The 18,875-nt window shown below is 36.8% G+C and overlaps 1 protein-coding gene across 1 annotated transcript; it reads right to left on the minus strand.

Moving 5' to 3' along the window:
- Positions 1-4,986: 4,986 nt before the first annotated feature.
- Positions 4,987-12,185, minus strand: LOC104273054 (A-kinase anchor protein 6-like; the record flags this gene model as incomplete). The annotated part of the gene is made up of 2 exons (XM_009868251.1): positions 11,883-12,185; positions 4,987-6,750 (listed from the first exon to the last, which is right to left on the minus strand). Coding segments are annotated over exons 1-2 (2,067 nt in total), but the record flags the coding sequence as incomplete, so codon positions are not given.
- Between the last annotated feature and the right edge of the window lie 6,690 nt (positions 12,186-18,875).

An 18,875-nucleotide genomic window follows, 5' to 3' on the forward strand; every position in this document is an offset into this window, starting at 1 on the left:
CCAGCATCTCCCTTAACTACACTGGTGTGTTTTCAGTCCATTCTCTGCCCAGAAGCAACTCGGTCCCCTTTCAATCCCCTTTCAACACAGATTCCCTTTCTTGTCAGTTCTCCAAATATCTTCTAACAAACTGGCTCTCCACTGCCCAGATGGACTCCCAGCTATGTCTCCAATACAAACGTGCTCTACCAAGCCTATTAAGCATTTGCAGAACCCTACCGTTTAGTCACCTTTAGTTGTCTTTTGTGACTACCTAAAACTATATCTAAAAATTTAAATCTTTCTCACTCAAACACACAAGTTATTTGTCACATTATTAAGTTTAGCTCTGGTATTGCACTCTCTGTTGTGGATTGCACTGGTCCTTAGTTCATCCTAGACAGGAAAATTACTCCCATTACTGCAATAATTTAGAAAAGGGGTCTTTAGTCTCTGCTCCACTGAGGCATCTTCATTTCAGTGGGGATAAATGGTTGCACAGGGGTGAAGGGGTCCCTGACTTGGTCCTGGAAGGCAGTAAAACCTTTTGTTTGGCTCTTTGCTGTCAGATCCCTGAGGCATACTCTGACCCACAGCAGAAAAACATTCAGAGCAGTATTATTTCCTCCCCTGAGCACATCAAGAAGGTGGGTAACCAGCTTCAAGGCTGAATGGGCTTTCGAAACACAACACATAGCCAACGGAGATGAGGGCAAATTCATGAAAACTGATTAGCTAAGAAGACGGGATCGATAGAAATCAAATTGCTTCTTGCAGAGGAGATTCAGCTGCCTTTTACAGAGATGGAATCAGTGATAAAACAAGCTAGAGGTTTGTAAAACAGGAAAAAAATCAGCAATTTGCTCCATACAATTAATCCTGAGGCCAGTAAAGCAAACATATCTTCATTTAAATGGAGTGTCCTACAAATGGTTATATTTCTACCTTTGGTAATAGTGCCCTCAAAAATCAAGTAGATGGGTTATCAGTGACCACAGATTACAAGAGAAGGATGTCAGTATAGTTCAATCCAGTATTGCTTTCTAGAGAAGGAGATAAAACAGCCTGAACAAGTTTGGGGGTTTTTATTGTTATTATTTTATTCACACAAGGTGATTGAAAGTGCACTGTCATTATATCAGCCCAAGGTCAGGTTTTTTCTTCCAATTTTTCAGTTTCCATGTAGAAATGGGGGAAGAAAAATCAGCTATTGGTATGATTTCAAGGAAAAGGCTTACTCTCTGCAAGAAAACTAAGTTAAGGCATTCTGAAACTGTTACTACAGAGGTCTAGTGTTACATATGAGAACTAGCAAATTGACCATCTTTTCACAGCAAAGAAGACCATTCATTTTACTTGTGCGAATGATATTGGTATAGATTTTTCCCCTTCAGTTACTATATCAGAAACTACAGAGCTCAATCTGCATTCTAAATATTTATTTGGGGTAGCTACTAAAAGTTGAACTATAACAAGAAGAGGAACATTCAGAATTTGGTATTACTCATTCTCACTTTAAACTCCAAAAAATAATTTCTGAAACGTACAAAGGAACTGCCACAGAAATTGTGTTGTAGCCCAGAATGGAGGTACCCAGTGCTGAAGGCATAAGAAGCCTGTGCCAAAGAATTAGCTACAGTGCAAGGCAAAATATGGCAAGAGTATGCAGGATTTATTGCAAAGCAAGAAAGTGAGCCTATGTAACAGTGAATGGGCCAGTCAAGCAGAATTCCATCTGTAGGTAGACTGATAGGCTAACAGCATAACAACAGCCATGCAAGGACATCTGCATAATTTGCAGGTATGAAAAACCAACATTTTATCGGATTCTGCAGATGGTTTTCCTCCATATAACTGAGAATTTAATAAGGCTTCCAATAAATGCTTGAGCATATGTTCAACACATTTCTTACTATCAAGATATTACCAAATTTATATACTGAAACTTCCTTCTCTGCATTCCTACCTAGCTAAAATACAACTTTCAATGATTTTGAGGTTGCCAGTCATTTCTAAGCGGCTGTTATCTCAAAACGAAGGGTTGAGTTATTTTAGTTTTGGTTTACAATCTCAGTAAATAAAATATACTAGGCTAGACATTTTCAGCATTTTAACTGGATTACTAATGGCCATGACCATGATTATTCTGTATTTAATTAAGTTCTCATTTCAGATCTGTCTTGTGACAAAACTACTATTAACAAAAGTACTATTGTATTATTTCTAAGACTTGTGCTCATGCAATTAGGAAACTCCTTTCCGAGTTGCAGACTTTTAATTAAATAATAGAATTAATAAAAATGTCAAATTATGATAATTAAAAAACAATGGCCCACTTTTGATATTCTGCATAGGGAATTACGAAACAGGAGATCTAGCAAAAGAATGGACTCAATTCTGACACACATAAGATATTTTTAGATAGAGTTTGTTTACAATACTTCATAGCATCACATAAGGGAAGAATTTTCTATCTTTCTATTACTTAAGTCAAATTAAATACCTCATCAAGGCACCATAGTGTTAGTGAGGCAAGATTTACCTTGGTAAGAGCTCTTGTACTGAAAAATTGGCTCTTTACTAGTCTTAGAAGCAGAATACATAATTACTAGCAATAGTGGGGAAAATGAAGTAAATAAGCAGCTTGAGAAAACCTTATATTTCTTTAAAATATTAGAATATTATAATTGCTTTGCAAAACATTTCAAAACTTTTGATTATTTGTATTCACCATTCAGGAAGTACACTTTCAAGCCCTTTAGTATAGCTAGCATACATCTTTCTACAGGAAATAAATATGAAACTTTTTGTGTGCTGCTTTTAAGGGCATGGATCACCGAGCTAGCATCTTATCTCTCATCCTAGAGGCGATCTTTGCATCTGGTCTTCTTTCTGTTTAAAGCCCTTCTACTCCAAGCCCCTTCCCACAACATGCCTCATAAGATCAATTTCAAACTCTATGATCAATATTTCCCACACATTCATCACACCCAGGAACACTGAGAAATTATAGAAAAAGCAGTGTCAGCTGAAGCCAAGGTCCTCAAGGACAAGAGCAGTAGCTGTAAAAACTAGCTGGAAGGGTTCACTCTGGCCAGAGAACAGCTATCTATCTTTAATTGCTGTCAGGAGCTCAATCCTCTCTCCAGAGGAGGTGAGGAGAGAGAGGATGGGTGCGGAGAAAAGGCAAGTGTTTACAGCTGCAGCCAGTTGTTACAGCTGGTTCCTACTCCTCCATCCTGGTAGGATTGAACTGCAGCTGCAGGGAACCACACAAAGGCAGATGACTCCAGAAAAGAGAATTACCCTTTCAAAAAGTTTGAGAAAAATTAACATGATGATTCGAGAGGGGGACGCAAAAAGTTTTTCTCTGCCACTTGCTTCTTGCCAAAAGGATGCTGGTCAGCATCTAGTGGAGGGAGCTGGTACCTAAACACTTCACAATTCCATTCCTTGAACAGGCTTTTGTAGTATCATTTGAAAGACAGCATCTTACACATTCACAGACCGCTTTGATGGGATTTGTTGTTTGCTCAGAATGAGAGGCTCTGTATCTGTCAGCTTCATCCGAACCAATTTTCAGCGCTACACAAACATAAGCATAGAAACAGCTTGCACTTATGAAGATGGTTCTTTTCATCAGAGTCCAGAAGATGAACCCCAACCATCAGAATGGAACAACTCAAATCACTAAGCACTGCCCTTTAGAGCTGACTGTTTCAAGGCTGACAGCTGCTGCTTCTCCTTTAAGAAGAATTTTTTTTCTGGATTTTCTACCTTCACTTTATACTCAAATATCCTTAGCTCTGCTACTTTTCTCCTAGTCCTAATACTTCCAATGTCTTCAAAAGTTACTGAAATTACACATCATCGAAAGCCCATACTGAAGTTATAAACTAAGTTATAAAACTAAGTCCTTTTTTCTTAGCTTTTACGGAGCTTGGTAACATAGAAGATAATGCAGATACCACATTTGGCACTTAGATGCCAAATCACTTTCATAAATATGTCATGAATTTTAAAGGATTTTGAAATCTAGTAGACACGGAACTTTCTTTTCTGACAGCTATTTTACTAAAGTATATTGATGATGCACACAAACTGTTCTGAATAGGAGAGTTCTCTACAATGGCCAGGAAGACAGAATCATTGGAAAACTGCAACAAAAACTTACTATGAATGTAAGCTAATAACCATACTGTTGAGATGGCTAGGTCCTTATTTGATTATTCATTCAAATTCACCTCCCTTTCCAAAGCTTTTTTTCTCAAAAAGGTCTCTCTTAGTGATAACTACTGCAAACTTTTCCACTTTATAAGCGGTACTTCTGAAGAAGTGATACCAGAGACCAAGCATGAAATCCTATCTCATCTGAAGTTTAATAAGATAGCATATTGTGATTATTTCTCTAGCTCATTGTACTGTTACTTTGCCATTATTTAGGATTATTTAAGTAAAAAAAAAAAAGTCATGCTTAGTTCTGCTAATACTGGAGGGAAAATAATCACTGCAAGGGAAGAGAACTGATTAAAAGAAATGTGGTTATTGTACATGATATGATAGGAATCAAGAAAATTACTCCTCTATTCTTGGACTAAAGCAATTCTTTTTTTATAAAGAAAATAGGCAGATGATACTAAGTATAACTTCATTCAAATACAACAAAGATCATTGAGTTTTGAATGTTTATTTTTCACTTCATCCTAAAAATAACTTATGAACCTGATCTTGGCAAAGAGAAACTCTCTTGATAAAATAATGTTTTGACAAGTGTAAAGGCTCTAGTATAACTAAAATAATGTAGGCAAATTCAGTATAGTTGAAGTTAACTGTAGTCTATTATAATTACAATGGTCAGTGCTGTTCTCTACTTCTAGCAGCCACAAGATAAGACTACTTTCATCATTAAAAGAAAACAAGAAAGCAACTCCACCCCTGCCCACAGCTCCATCTACATATATAGGCTAATCAAGAACAGAGCAGAAGAACACAGGATTACTGCCTTACCTCAATTTTTTCCCATATGGTTTCATAATTCTCTTGATGTTGTATATCTTGCATCAGTTGATGGATTAAAGCTGATTTATTTGAGGCACAAGTCTCATTCTCAGTGGGCTGAGTGACAGCAGTCCTTTCTGACTTTTCTTCAATGTATTTTTTAATGCAAGATACAGGCATAGAAAGATCTTCATCGGAGAGAATATCACTGAGAGGCCCAGATTCAATACTGTCACCTAAGGATGATACTATATCACTTGAAGAGCTTGGTGAAATTCTACCCATTTTTTTGTGCTTTTTTGTTTGGTATGTTGGATACATTTCTGAATCTGAGTTCATTTCTGACAGTTCCCAGTCATCAATGTTTTGAATTGTTTCTCTTCTGGGCTTTTGGGGCAGCAACTTTGTCAAGTTTTCTAGTTTTAAAGCTAATACTTCAGTCTGTTTGAGATGTGAAGGAAGTGCTAAATATTCATCAGATCCATACCAGACCTCACCATCTTTATTGTTTTTTTGCGTATAGCTTGCTGTTGAGGAGAAGCTTTTATTACTCTTTCTTCTCAGTAGAAGAGGTGATGAGTTGGTAAGCTCCGAATCAGCTGAGGAAGCACTCTTTTGGCTACGTGTTGGTGAACTAAAAACCTCAGTTCTACCTTGTGATTGCCTGTTTGGGTCACTCTGGTTACAAGAATTTGATGATGCAGAAGAATCTGTTTCTGTCTCCTCCAGAGACTTAGAGTTATAAGAAGTAATTCCGTTCCGTAGAGATTGTCCCCTTTTTTTGACTTGTATTGGTGAAGCTGTTTTACACATACCTTCAGGTGTTTTGCCAGCTTTCACTTTCTCTGGAGCATCATGAGATTTCTTGTTCTTTGATTTTTCTTTACAGGTGTAGAAAGAAGACTTTCCTAGATTTATGGGACTGTCCTTAAAGTGATTATTTATTGTGTACTCAAGATTTTCATCACCTATTTTATTTAAGCAATCATATGACTGACTAACTGCAGATGGACTGTTGGTGTAGGATGACTGTAAAGCAAGGCAAAGCTTGGACCTGTCTGGTGGATCTAACAATGAGGGTGTACTTCTACTCATTTCATTTTTAACTATCTGAGAGATTTGCCTTCTTAAATCATTGGCTTCCATATAATCTTTAAACACATCATCTTTCAGAAACAGACCTCTTTTTGGCAACGTAGGCTGCGTAGGGGAGTCTTCATTATAGTTAAAGCAGTCTCTTATGGACCTCTTAGGAGTTGAGTTTTCGCAGTGAGAATGTTTGATTTTTTCACCGGTGTGCTGTGGAGGATTGCATTCTACTTTGTTTACTGTGTGAACTGGTTGGCTGTCAGTAGGTAAAATGCTATCTTCAGAGCAAGGTTCTTTAGAAAGAGAGGAATTCACAGAAGGAGATACAAGTGAGTCTTTGCTTTCTTCTCCGTCTTCTGCTGAAAGAGGTACATGGATTTCTTTCTCATTTAATGCTTCATTACTCTGGGCAGTAATGGAATCAGTTGCTACTGCAAGTAAACCCACACTTTTGATAAGTCCTGGGAAGTCCTTATCCATCTCACTGTAGTTCCAAGATTCAAACGATTTTGCTTTCCCTTGGCCAGAGGTCATATCATCCAGAGCACCAAGCAAATCCTCACTAGGACTGTAATCAGATAGTTCAAATGCAGTAATACCACAATCCAGTGACAAGTAATTTTGAGAACATTTGATGGTTAACTGTCCAGAATCATCAACCTCAGTTAAAGAGTCAAGACGATCCTGAAACAGACAAAGAAATTTAGATTAGTTTTAACATACAGCTTACACAAAGTAACAAACCACCAGCTTCTACGTTTCACTAAGTAACATCTAGAAAAAGCATTCATCACCGATCTGCCTGTTCTTGCAGTACCCTGTAGATGAGCAAACCATTGTAACACATTTGGCAATTAAAAATATTTAGCTTTTGTCTGGTGCAGCACGTTACCTAAAAATAGCAACTCACTTTTATGTTGGCATTCTCCCCCTTAAATTCTGCTCTCAGTTCTGCTTACTATGTAGGGGGAGACTCAGAAATTTCATGCAGCAGACTCATAGTATTTCCTGTGTTAACTACCTCAGACATGAGGGAGGGCATCTTGGGGACTGCTGAGTACATCAGCCACCTTGTTAATCTTGTGTTTTCAGAAACCCATGCTGCACTACAATCTTCCAGATGATCACCAGAATGTTTTTCCAAGCATCAACTAGAAATGACGTTTATTCCTGTATTTATGAGACAAAGATTGCTAGCTACATTTCGTTTCTGTAGCATTATCAACAGAGAAATAGCCACATAAGTATTTTGTAGATATTATAAATATTTTAGTCACTTATTTGAAGAACACTAGAAAAAAAAATCTAACTACATTAAGATCCAAAAGTAGCCTGATACATAACAATCACAGGAAAATAATGTTTGATCAACAGTTTATAAGCAAATTTTTAAGTAGATGATTTAATGTTCTAACACCTAGACAGGCCTCACCTGTTTTCAGATCTGAGCACATAATCTGAAACCTGAATATGGGATCGAATAATACTGAAAATTTTGATTCTTGCTTACACTGGTGAACATCTTACATAACTCCATGAAGCTATATAGAAGAAACAAAACTGGTAAAGCATGTCAGCTGGACAAAAGAAACTGAAAAGCAGAATTTAATATAATAGAATGCCAACACTAGCCCAAGTGCTTGCTTTAAAAAGGGCAGAAACTCATGTTTTAGGATTCTAACTTTAATTGCCTTAATCAATATACTGATATTTCTTCACAGGATAGGTTTTTTTAATAATAGAGTTGCTTTAAAGCAAACTCTTGAGTATCCACAATAGGTGCCTGTCTGAATTATTGTCTGGAACAGCTTGTCTCACTACAGTGCCTACATCTCTAGTTTAAGGACCTTAGGCATCATGCCTGAAGAAGGTACAATAATCTCTTCATGTCACAATAAACCACTTGGTTTTTCATCTGAACAAAAGCAGTCTCAATAAAAAGGGCTACTGTTTGCCATATTCTGTAAACATATACTATTTGAGCTCTGTACACTGTCCACCTCACTTGCATTACTCAAAGTAAAAACATAAAATCCTCCAGCAAAAAATATTGCTTATAAAAAAAGATTGATTAGAAAGTTATTTATCAACCATAATCTTGGACGCTGGAAATACCTTTTATTTAGCACACACAATCCAGATACAGAACCTGCGCCACAAATTGCACGTTGTCAATAGTCCTGAATTAAAAGGGGAAGTTTCTATAAATCTGTCAAATTTATGTTGTGGAGTTGCATTTATTAGAGGAAAATAATGACTAAACAATGATCAGTACTACAGCTGCATTTTCCTTCTAATCTCAGGAAAAGATTAGAAACTGTAAAACCATGTATAACTCAAAACCCTTTCCAAGGCCCTACAGGCCTTCATTTCTTCTGAGAAATGAGCTCCATTCCTTCGTCTCTTAAAAATGTGTTTATTAACATTAATAAATTTTACAATCACATGCATTAAACCATCTTGCTTGGTCATTTTCCAAGCAGCCTCTTAAATGTGTGCTTCAGAGGAGCATTATTTAATGCCAGTATTACCATGGCTTTATTAGTGCATTTATTTTTTAAAAATACTAACATTTAGTTATTTGCATGGCTACCAATAGGCTACCTTTGTTCAAAATATTTGATCTTTTTCACGTAGTAAAACTTCCTATAAAGCTCTGTAGGATGTGGCCAATACCTTCTCGTATTTATACTTAAAGCAGCAAAATTTCACTTTGGTTTGTTTTTTTTTTTACTCTTTTAAACAAACTAATTTAATTTGTAAGGTATTTCTTTTGTTACTTCACCATCTGAGAATATCAGGATTTGCTGCACTTTAACATAGCTTTATACTGCTCTTTTCCTTATTTCCTGGATTTATCAGTTGTGAAATAAAACTCCGAGGTTGGGTTCAGCTGCACAGAAGACAGGCTGCATACCAGTCTCTTTTTCTTTCCTTCTTACCTATCTCCGAGTCATTCCTGAAGGAAAAATGGCCCTTCAAAACATAAACACTCCAAAGTTTTTTATAAAAAAGTATTTTCTTAATTTGGCATCTCCATCATGGCAGGCTACTTGCCTCACTGATATCTCTGCTTCCTCCAAGCCATAAAACCTTTTGTGCCCTTTCCTGCTGGCATCTTATTCAGTACGGCACTGCTGAGAGAGCCAAACGCACAGCTACTCCCTGCTCAGTTACGGAGCTGGGTTCCTAACCAAGCCAGTACAGCCTGTGGCATACATATTCATGTTTTGGTAGCTACCCTACCAGTGTTACCCCTGTTCATTATGTTGAGGCTATAGCTTGTGCACATTTATGTGCATTACAGCTACAGTGTAAATATAGCCCAGGCTGGACCGTTGTGCCATGATCAACTATGCAGTCTATGAACTGAGCAAGTTGTGACTATTAACAGGATGAGCCTGTCTCACTGAACACAAAAGAAACCTTGGCATTTCTTCCATGGAAGTCCTCAGTTAACACTGGCAGTCAAATATGGTCTTCATCACTACGCAGAAGACAGCTGACTTAAGGAACAAGCCAAACATTTTGTGAAATGATAGGTAGTGAAATGTATTCGTCGACTACAGAAAAGCATAACATTTGCTGTACTTGTGCAGATCAAATTCCTGTCTCACCCAGCATCCTGTCTCTGCATCAGATCTAAACGTATTCTTCTAGCTGGGCTATAAGACCTGGATATACATACATGGCCCTTCCACACATAGCATGAGCAGCATTTGGATGTCCTCAACTAGAAGTTATAATTCCTCCTATCTTTGCTTAGTTTTCACATTTATTTTTTCAATTTCTTTCCCCTTCTAAGTATCTTACAGTATCAAGTTCAAAAATAGAAATCTTTGTTGTATGTGAAAGTTTCCTTCTATTCATTTCAAACCAGGCGACTTCTCAATCTTCAGAGAAAAATATAAACTGTCATTCCCAGTCCATAATCCCCAAAGAGTACTGAAAATTAGGAGAATAATTCTCCAAGGAAGGATTATGTGTATGAGCTAAATTTTTTAGGCTTGCTCAAACAACCTCACTAATCACATACACGTGAAAATCCCTAACAGATAATACCTGTATCATGAGGTAGAAGTCCCACAACACAGTTCTGTCTGGGAAAGGGAAACACTAAAAAAAAAAAAGGTAAATAAGAGTAGACACAATTGTGTCTACATTACATTTTATTTATTCATGAAAATACATCAGATAAAGCCATTACCATTATACCTAATGGAAAAGTTGAATTACTAACTGAAGATCAAAAAATGCAGAGAAATTTCTGGGAACCTATTCAAGCATTAGAGCAGAAACTTGATATTAATATTAGCGGTGTCCTTGCTATTGTTAGCCATTAATTTTATAAAATATTTATGTTCTAGGTGGACTGGCAAAAAAAGAAACTTGCAAGGATATTTTGTCTTTTTTATTACCATATAAGCGTATCTGGCAACATGTTTTTTCCTCAGTGGAAAACAATCTGTCCTTCCTCAGTCAATCCTCCCCCCTGTATCCAAGGGATGTTTTTTATAGCAGTTGTAACCAGATCCAGATGGGACATTTCCTGTTTCTTACTATTTGAATCTGCTCCTTTCTTATGCCTTGAAATCGCCACGCTGATGTCATAAAATAATGACTTCACCCTACTGCACCACTCTGGATACTCAGACAAACATGGATTTTCCTTCAGACTTTCCACAGAAGGTTTACCAGCAACAGCAAAGCAGAAACTGAATCTGAAGCAGCAGGTATGTAAACATCAGGAAGAGGGGGTGTAGAAGGTAAGCCTAGGCATATCTGAGCATTGATTTCAGGACCACCCACTCCGTTGAACAAAAGACACGAATATAAAACCCAACAAGGAGCTGAGAAATATGCACGTTCTGTTTAAAGTCAAGTGATCTGAAATTCAAGACATATTTAGGGGACTTCCGACTTCCTCTGTAACACAAGTTGAAGAATCTCACTGCATTCATTGATCTGGAGGTCTCTTTCTGTAAATCTAATTCTAACAAAAGCATTTTATCCAAATCTTAGGACTTTCAGCAACTGAAAAGTCCTTTACACTCTAAGGTATCTTCTATTAACCATTAATTACCATCTATTAAAAATATGCATTTTCTTTCAGTTACAAAAATTAAGTCAGTAGAGTCCTTCTAACTAAACTAATTTAGTAATGATGAATTCAAAGGAAAAGGAATTTTAGTTAACTGAATCCAGATTTACAAATCATTTACATGTATGTGAATTTGACACCCTGTTAGAGCAAAAAAATGTATGATTCATGCATCATTGTTTCTCATACAGAATGTGTGACTGTTTAGAGGCATATTGCAGAATTACCAGTTGAACAAATTAAAGCCCATCCTCTCTGTTATGAAGTAATGTTGACCTAGTCTGGAAAGATTTGGAAAACATTGTGTAAGTTTCAAGTTCGTGTATGCAATAAGAGAAATGCCTAAGCTTTTTAATAAAGAATTCATTGCACGTAAACATTGAATTTTTATTTCAATATGAGCCTTAAATTCATGAGTGACCCAACCAAGGACTTTAGACCAGATACACCTTTGTATTTCCTAATACTTTATGAAGAATAGTTCAACAAGGAGAAAACATTGCTAGCCACTAGCATAATGCTTATGAAAACTGACTTGCTTTAATTTGGTTCAATGAGAACTGATATCAGCTGTAGACCCTTAAAACACAAAATTAGCCAAATATCTAGAAGTAAGCTGTCTTTAAATTTTCATCCTAGCAATTTTAAATGTGCAACAGAGATTGGATGCTTCAAAAACAGATGAAATTCTCAAAATTTAATTCAGTTACTATACCTCCTTAGTCTCTTCAGAAAATGCTTGCAGAATGTCAGTCTGCCTGGTGTAGTTTCCATTGGCATCTTGTAGTCCCTGGAGAATACGCTCCCTCAGAACCAGAACAGAAACACGTAGCTGATGCCAGAGTAGTTGTACTGTATGGATATCAACTATCACATTGACAGAGTAAGACAGAAGCTTCAGGGAAAACTCAGTCTCTAGTAGAGCATGAATTTGTTCAACGTGATCAGATATATCTTCACAAATATCCTGTAATGGAAAAATAAAGTAGATATTTAGGTACAGGAATGGTTCTTTCATTGATCAGCTCTACTTTTAATCTACTTTTTATTAAATACAGAATAGACTATTTTAGATAGGACAGATAATGTAAATGTAATTAATACATCCACGGTTCTCTCTCCCTCTTTCCTTTTTTTTTTTTTAATGGCAACGCTACAGCAACTGAACCAGCAGCTGTCCTGTTTGGCAGGACTGCTCAGTAAGTACAGAGACAGCATACGATAAAGAAGGATGGCACAACAAGATCACATGAATCAGAAGCCAAAAACTAACACTGTACAGTGACATCCTAGAAGACAGCAATAGGAATGAGAGTGATAAGATTGCCACAGGCACTGTCCCTCTCTGCTTCCCTCTCACCTCCAGTTAAAATGCAAAGAAATGGATCTCTCCTATCATCAACAAAATTGTTTTGGACAAAATTTACCTTTTAATCTAGTCTCTATAGCCAAGTAGAGGAAAAGGCTGGGGTAGACTCGATGTGGATAAACTATTTCTGAGATCCATTGCAGATTGCTGTGATGAGAGGGCACTAAATTTTGCGTAGTCTTGGTCTGGACTCAAAATTGAACAGAAGAAGGTGGGTGGAGAAGGAGAAAGAGGGAAAGCAGAGAAGCTGGGAATAGTTGTGTTGAGAAAGCAGAAGAAAAAAAAATATTCCAGGTTATAAAACTGGATGAGATTGTATCCTCCAAATTTAGAAATAATGTTCCAGATTTCTAAAATGTGCTGCATGCAGTATAAAATATTTACAATCTAGCATTAGTTTTCTTTGTGAAAGGATAAGTTCCAAGACTAAAGAATTTTTAGGCAAATATTATTGAGAGAACAACACTGCTTCATAATGATTCTATTTGAAAAATATATGAAGAATGTATGCTATAAACAAGTAAGGAAATTTGATTAAAATACTGAAAAAATTAGCACCAGCTCCTAGAAATACTTTTTCCTACAACTGTGGCATATATTTAGAGGATCTTATAGCATATTTTAAATCCAACACTTAGTACTTTTAAAAAAAGAACACATTACTTTTTTAAAAAGATGAAGAAATTATTTTAATTCAATTCAGGGACCTTCTTAGGTTAGGGGTAGCATATGCATAACATCAGTAAAAATAAGAATAAACATTAATTTTGATTCATTTCAAATTTGCTATCAAAACAATTAGACAATTACAATGAAACCTAATATCTGATGATACAGCAGTAAGATACAGCAGTAGAATAACAAGAAAATTAGTAAAGCTGGTTTTTTCTAAATTAATAATCCAGTACAGTAATTTCTATCAGTTCAGATTTGACATCTTCAGTCTGAAAGTAAAGCCAAATTATTGAATCTGTAATTGTATGTAACAAACTAAACAAAATAAAATCAGAAGATAATATTAAATAAATTTAGTACACCAGACAGCACAACATTAGCCCTTGAGGAACTGTTATGGTTAAGTACTATCAGCAGTTACTTGTTTTAATAAAGCACTGACGGCTAAATCGAGTCCCCTGCATGAGCATCTCTCTGAAATGCCAGAGACTGTACAGGAAATGGAGTTTCAACAAGCAGAGTTTTGGAGCTGTCCTGAAAGAGAGGCAGTGTCTCTTCCCTTCTGTCCTCAGTCCCCTTGTTGTGACAACCAGCATCTCTGTTTGCAAGCGCAAGACATGCAGCCTGGCCTGGCAGCACGTAGAGCTGAGCAAATGCTCAGGGCTTCAAATATCCACACACTTACAGGTGAGAAAAGGGATGCTCGAGTTACCAAGTTAGCATTCTAATCTAATTCTACAGACACAAAGACAAAGCTAAACCTTTCAGCAAAATCTTTTCCCAGCTTTGGAAAATGTTACTGTTACCCATTTATCCAGTTGCAACTGAAACTGGACTGAAAAGCACAGCTCTATTTTTATGTTGCTTCGAATATTTTAAATACTACTTTTAGTGAATTAGTTTGCGTTTGAATTCACTTCTCCGATGTTGTTCTTGTTTTTTCCGCTTGGCCAAAAAGTGGTCTCATATTAATTTCAGTCATTAAAAAATAGGTTGTTGACCAGTAACAGTAACTTTCTAATTTAGACTCAATCTATAGAAAAATACTTATATCTTCAGTCAGACTACTCGTGTGAATGAGCTTAAGTTTGTGTCTACTTGCAAAACAAGTTTTCATTGTTTTCCATACACAATTACATGCGGAATTCAACTGCCATGAGAATTCTCAAAGAGGCTGAGAACATGAAGCCATAAGAAGAAACTATGAACAATGAGCAAGCGTCTCGTGACAATTGTTAGACAATCTACTGAAAATATTGGCTAATTAACCTAGGTAATACTCTAAATCAAGAATTCAGTCCCACACTTCAAACAAGTTTTCTCTTGAGCTACTGTTACATTAGCTACTAAAACAAATCAAATTTCTGAAGTAGATAAACTTTTCACAACAACGCAGAAAATTTTGTACCAAAATACAAATCCCAGCACTTCTAGAGGTTTGAAAGGAGCACGTATCCAAGGATATATGCTGGTAATTTTTACATGTCTTATAAATTGCTCATTTTCCTCAAAATGCGAAGTCTGAAGCACTTACAAACTACTGCGAGCATAACAGCAGCCAAATGCTTTATGTACTAACAAGATAAATAACCACTCCTGACAGTTTCAGTAACATGAAGAGACCCAAGGTTGACCTTGTCCATGCCTAAGTAAAGGTCACATAGTCTCATGTGTTCAGATCAGAGTATCATCTCAGAGACAAACAAAGTACCAGCTCTTAAAGGATTCAGGTTTTAGAAAGAGTGGGTGGCCAAAAGACAGGAAGCTATTTTCCGAGTGGTTGAATGAGCCAGGAAGGAAATCAAGTCCCTGCATACCTTTTCGCTATATGTAAACTCTGAGCTCCATTTTCTGACTTTATCATCAGCTGCCTCCTGCTTCTGGCCTGGAATTAGCATAGCATTGAACTATTACTGTAGTCCTGCCTTTACTGTCATGGGACAATAGAAAGGATTTTTTTCCTTTGCTGAGAAGTATGCTGACATGATGTGAACTTTTGGGCTGTTTGGTTTTTTTGTTTGTTTGTTTTTTCCCCCCCCTTCTCTTCCTACTAGATGAAAATCTGATTGAACCATTCCGAAAGTCTCATCTAATTTGCAACAGGGTCAGGCATAGATATGAAGTGATTTAACTCCCCTATTAATAGCTCCAGCTATACAACGTCCAGAAGTCCTTGACTAATGTCCACAGTGCATGCACAAGCTCGGTAGGTCCTGTTGAGTATGACATACATGCTCTGCCACCCACCTGTACGTGCACTCTACGTCTGAAGACAGCCAAGAGTAGGCTGAGTTCACTGTGTGCTTACAGGGCGGTAGCATCGCTGCCACAATCTAATTGAACGCGCACTCACAGCCTGTGTGACTGCCAGCGATTGATCCGCAGTCCCTGGTACGCCAGAGTCTGTGTGCGTGGCACATGGTCATATATCAGACATCGCTGCACCACGTAACATTGTTTTGGTGGGTGACTTCCTTTTCAACCGAGTCTGTAGCCCTCGTCAGAAGAACTGGATTTCATTATTTTACTGCAGGCCAAGTTCCTGGATAAAACGGGTTAGACTTGGGTTTGTGGGAAGTCCTTCTTACATAAAGTTTAGAAAAAAGAACTTAGGCCCCATTGATATCCTCTTTCCTTGTGGTTTTCTTTTAACAGTCACATGATGAGGAGGAGGTGAAGGCTGGACAAAGGACAGAAGAATAGCTGTGTAAAGGCTAATGCTAGCCCTTTATCAAGAGAATACGATTATAAAGAAATTATCACTTTTGCCATATACATTAGAGCCGACAAGTACTCAGAAGAGCATTAATAAAGCTGCAACCTATTTACTTGCATCTTTTCTTTACGTTTGCATGGCACAAAACAGTATACTGAGAGAAAACCATAGAACATCAAAAACAGTCGGCATTACCTCGTACAACATTTTCTTACTACTGTACCTGACGTCTAGACTTACATATAATTCAGCAAAATTAAATAATGGTATCTAGCACAGTTATGAATTCAACAATTTCTTGTAATAATTACTGCAGTTCAAGTACAGCACAAAAACGTCATGTTATATAAGGCCCCAGTTTTACTGAGGCTCAACATCAAGACCTGGTACAACATAGCCTCACTCTCTTCATTCTTCCTAACTTCTTGTAGGTGATTTAGCATTAGCTAGAACAAAACAAGCAGAATATTGTCATTTGTCCTTTTTACACTTTGTATTTGTAAATTAAGACCAGTAGTATCACAAGATATCCTAAATGTTGTCATGAGCATCAGTTCTTACTAGAAGTGGCAGGTAGATAAATTAAACCATGTAACTTTCAAGTAATAAGAAAACAGCATTTATCTATTGGCATCTGTCTCTAAATATGCATGGTCCAGGCCAAGGGCAGTGATACACAACTTAGAAAAGGAAGCATGGAAATCCTTACCCTTTTTTATCAGTACATACCTTCATATCAGAAGCCTGATTTTTAGAAAGCATCATTTTCAAAACAACTTATTGTCACTGTTAATTTCACACATCCATTAGGCATTTTTATTTTTACTCAGTTTCCTAGTGGCGTTAAGGTAAAGATTTTGTCATCCTCTCGTAGACTACCCTGCAGCACTGACTGTGGAATTTCTTAGGCTACAAGGGTTGTACCCATTTGGCTGCCAACTGCCAACTTCACTCAGTCTTCCAGACAGCTGATCCTGTAATTTGCAGCTGCTGGATCCATCAGTCTGCTCACAGCCCTCCACGTAAACTAAAATAGCCTGGACTGCAACCACTGCAGCAGATAAAGTGCATAAACAAACCGTTAAGAGTCAATGAAAACTGTTTTGATGTTGACTTTAAACAAAAAAAATATTTCTTCAAGAAATTCTGTTGAGATGTACATGAAACTACTGAAAGATGAAAGTTTGAAATATGTTGCTTTAGAGTTAATATCAGTGACAGAGAAGCTATACAGCAGATTTTTGTTCTTTGATCTTGTGGCAAAACGCCAGTAGGAAAAACAGATTGCCATTAAGTCTTATGACTACTGTACACACAAAACAAGATCTATGATTTAGAAAATGTCTGTTTACTTTCCTTTTAAGTGCATTTTAATTCCTCCGAAAAAGATTTCAACCAGAATGTACAAATTCTTCTCTTCAGAAAAAAAAATAGAATATCTGCTCAAGAATTTTCACTCATTTTAAATGTACTTGATTACAAATCAAACTCTCTACACTGCCCTTTTATGCTTATATATTAAGAGCACAAAAGAAATGCTGAAAAATAAAGATTTTCAGCTTTCAGAAAGATATTTTTCCTTTAAAATGCATTTCGAGTCCTCAGACAGAAATTGTTTTACCTCTACCTGCACGTACATCCTAACAGTTTTATAATAAGAATAAAACTGTTCTCTTCTATTTTGAGTTATTGGTGAAATTGTAAGAGCAATGATAATCTTTTTTTTCCACACATGTTTTAAAGTTAAGTATTAAGTCAAAGAAAAGAGCCATACATGAAAATTGCGGAGTTTGACTAAGCAAAATCAATTGCCATGAAAAGCTCTAGACTCACTGCGAGTCACAAGTTTGTCAGGAAGTGAGCTCAAGTGTAAAGTACAGTAGCTGGTATTGCTGTGGCTTTCTGTGGCTAACAGAAATGAATACATATCACCAGGTGAAAACTGCTAAGTGTAGCAGGAAAACAGCTGCCAGAAGGGCCCTAAGATCACTGACCCTGCCTTCCACTGACACTGACAGCTTGGAAACACTTTGTTCCTCACAGTAAGCTTCTCCATGCTTCTCTCATGATGATATACATGCTAGTGGTAGTAACTTTTTCTGGTGCATCATCCTTTTTTGAACATTATTCTCTTTCCCAACTTGTTTTTTATATTGAGCAATTTACTCTATTTTAAGTAAGCAACATTTTCACCATTGCAAAAGTAATCCAGTAAGTATTCTTCATTTTACCTTTGGCTGAAATTCTCAGAAGCTTGTTGGAATATGTGAAAACTGTTATTTTGACAGAAGTGTTTTCCCTATAGACTTTTTTTTTTTTCTTTAAGAGACCCCTGTTTTCAATCAGTTGTCTTCAATGGAAATTTTCAGGTATTACAGGAGCCTGGCTATCCTGACACATGCACAAGAAAAGATGATCCACTTTCTATTGTGTAAGCATTGATATTACAAAATTCTCAACAAAGTTTTAAAAACAAATATGCAGTCTAGGGAACTCCAAGTAGGATGTTTCTACTGTAATCTATTATCTCAGAAATTAGTCACTTACATTCTTATATCCCTGTATTTCTAAATAATGTGAAATAGATGTCAAATCACCAGTCCTTTGACAGAGTTGCTAAACCAGTAATGTTTTGGGGAGTATTGTAACAGCCATGGAGCTGCTCTGTAATAAATTATTAGTAGTTTATGTGACGTGATTCATTAGGATGTTTCTTTTGCAAGTACCTTGGTTAATCTGCAAGGAAAATTAGTAAGAAGAAAGAAAGGAGCAAGATATGGTATCACTCACTAAGCACTTCAGGCTAAGTAACAATGCCTGAAATGTTAATTGTGAAGCTCCTGTCTCAGGATTCCAGCAACTTGCATTTCTTTTGCCATATGGGCCACTGCTGGGGCCAAAGGATCAAACAGGCTGAGAAGAAGCAAAAGGATCCTTTTGTGCAGAAG

This window comes from Apaloderma vittatum, unplaced genomic scaffold (genome assembly GCF_000703405.1).
Source record: "Apaloderma vittatum isolate BGI_N311 unplaced genomic scaffold, ASM70340v1 scaffold6204, whole genome shotgun sequence".
NCBI classification, from domain to species: Eukaryota; Metazoa; Chordata; class Aves; order Trogoniformes; family Trogonidae; genus Apaloderma; species Apaloderma vittatum.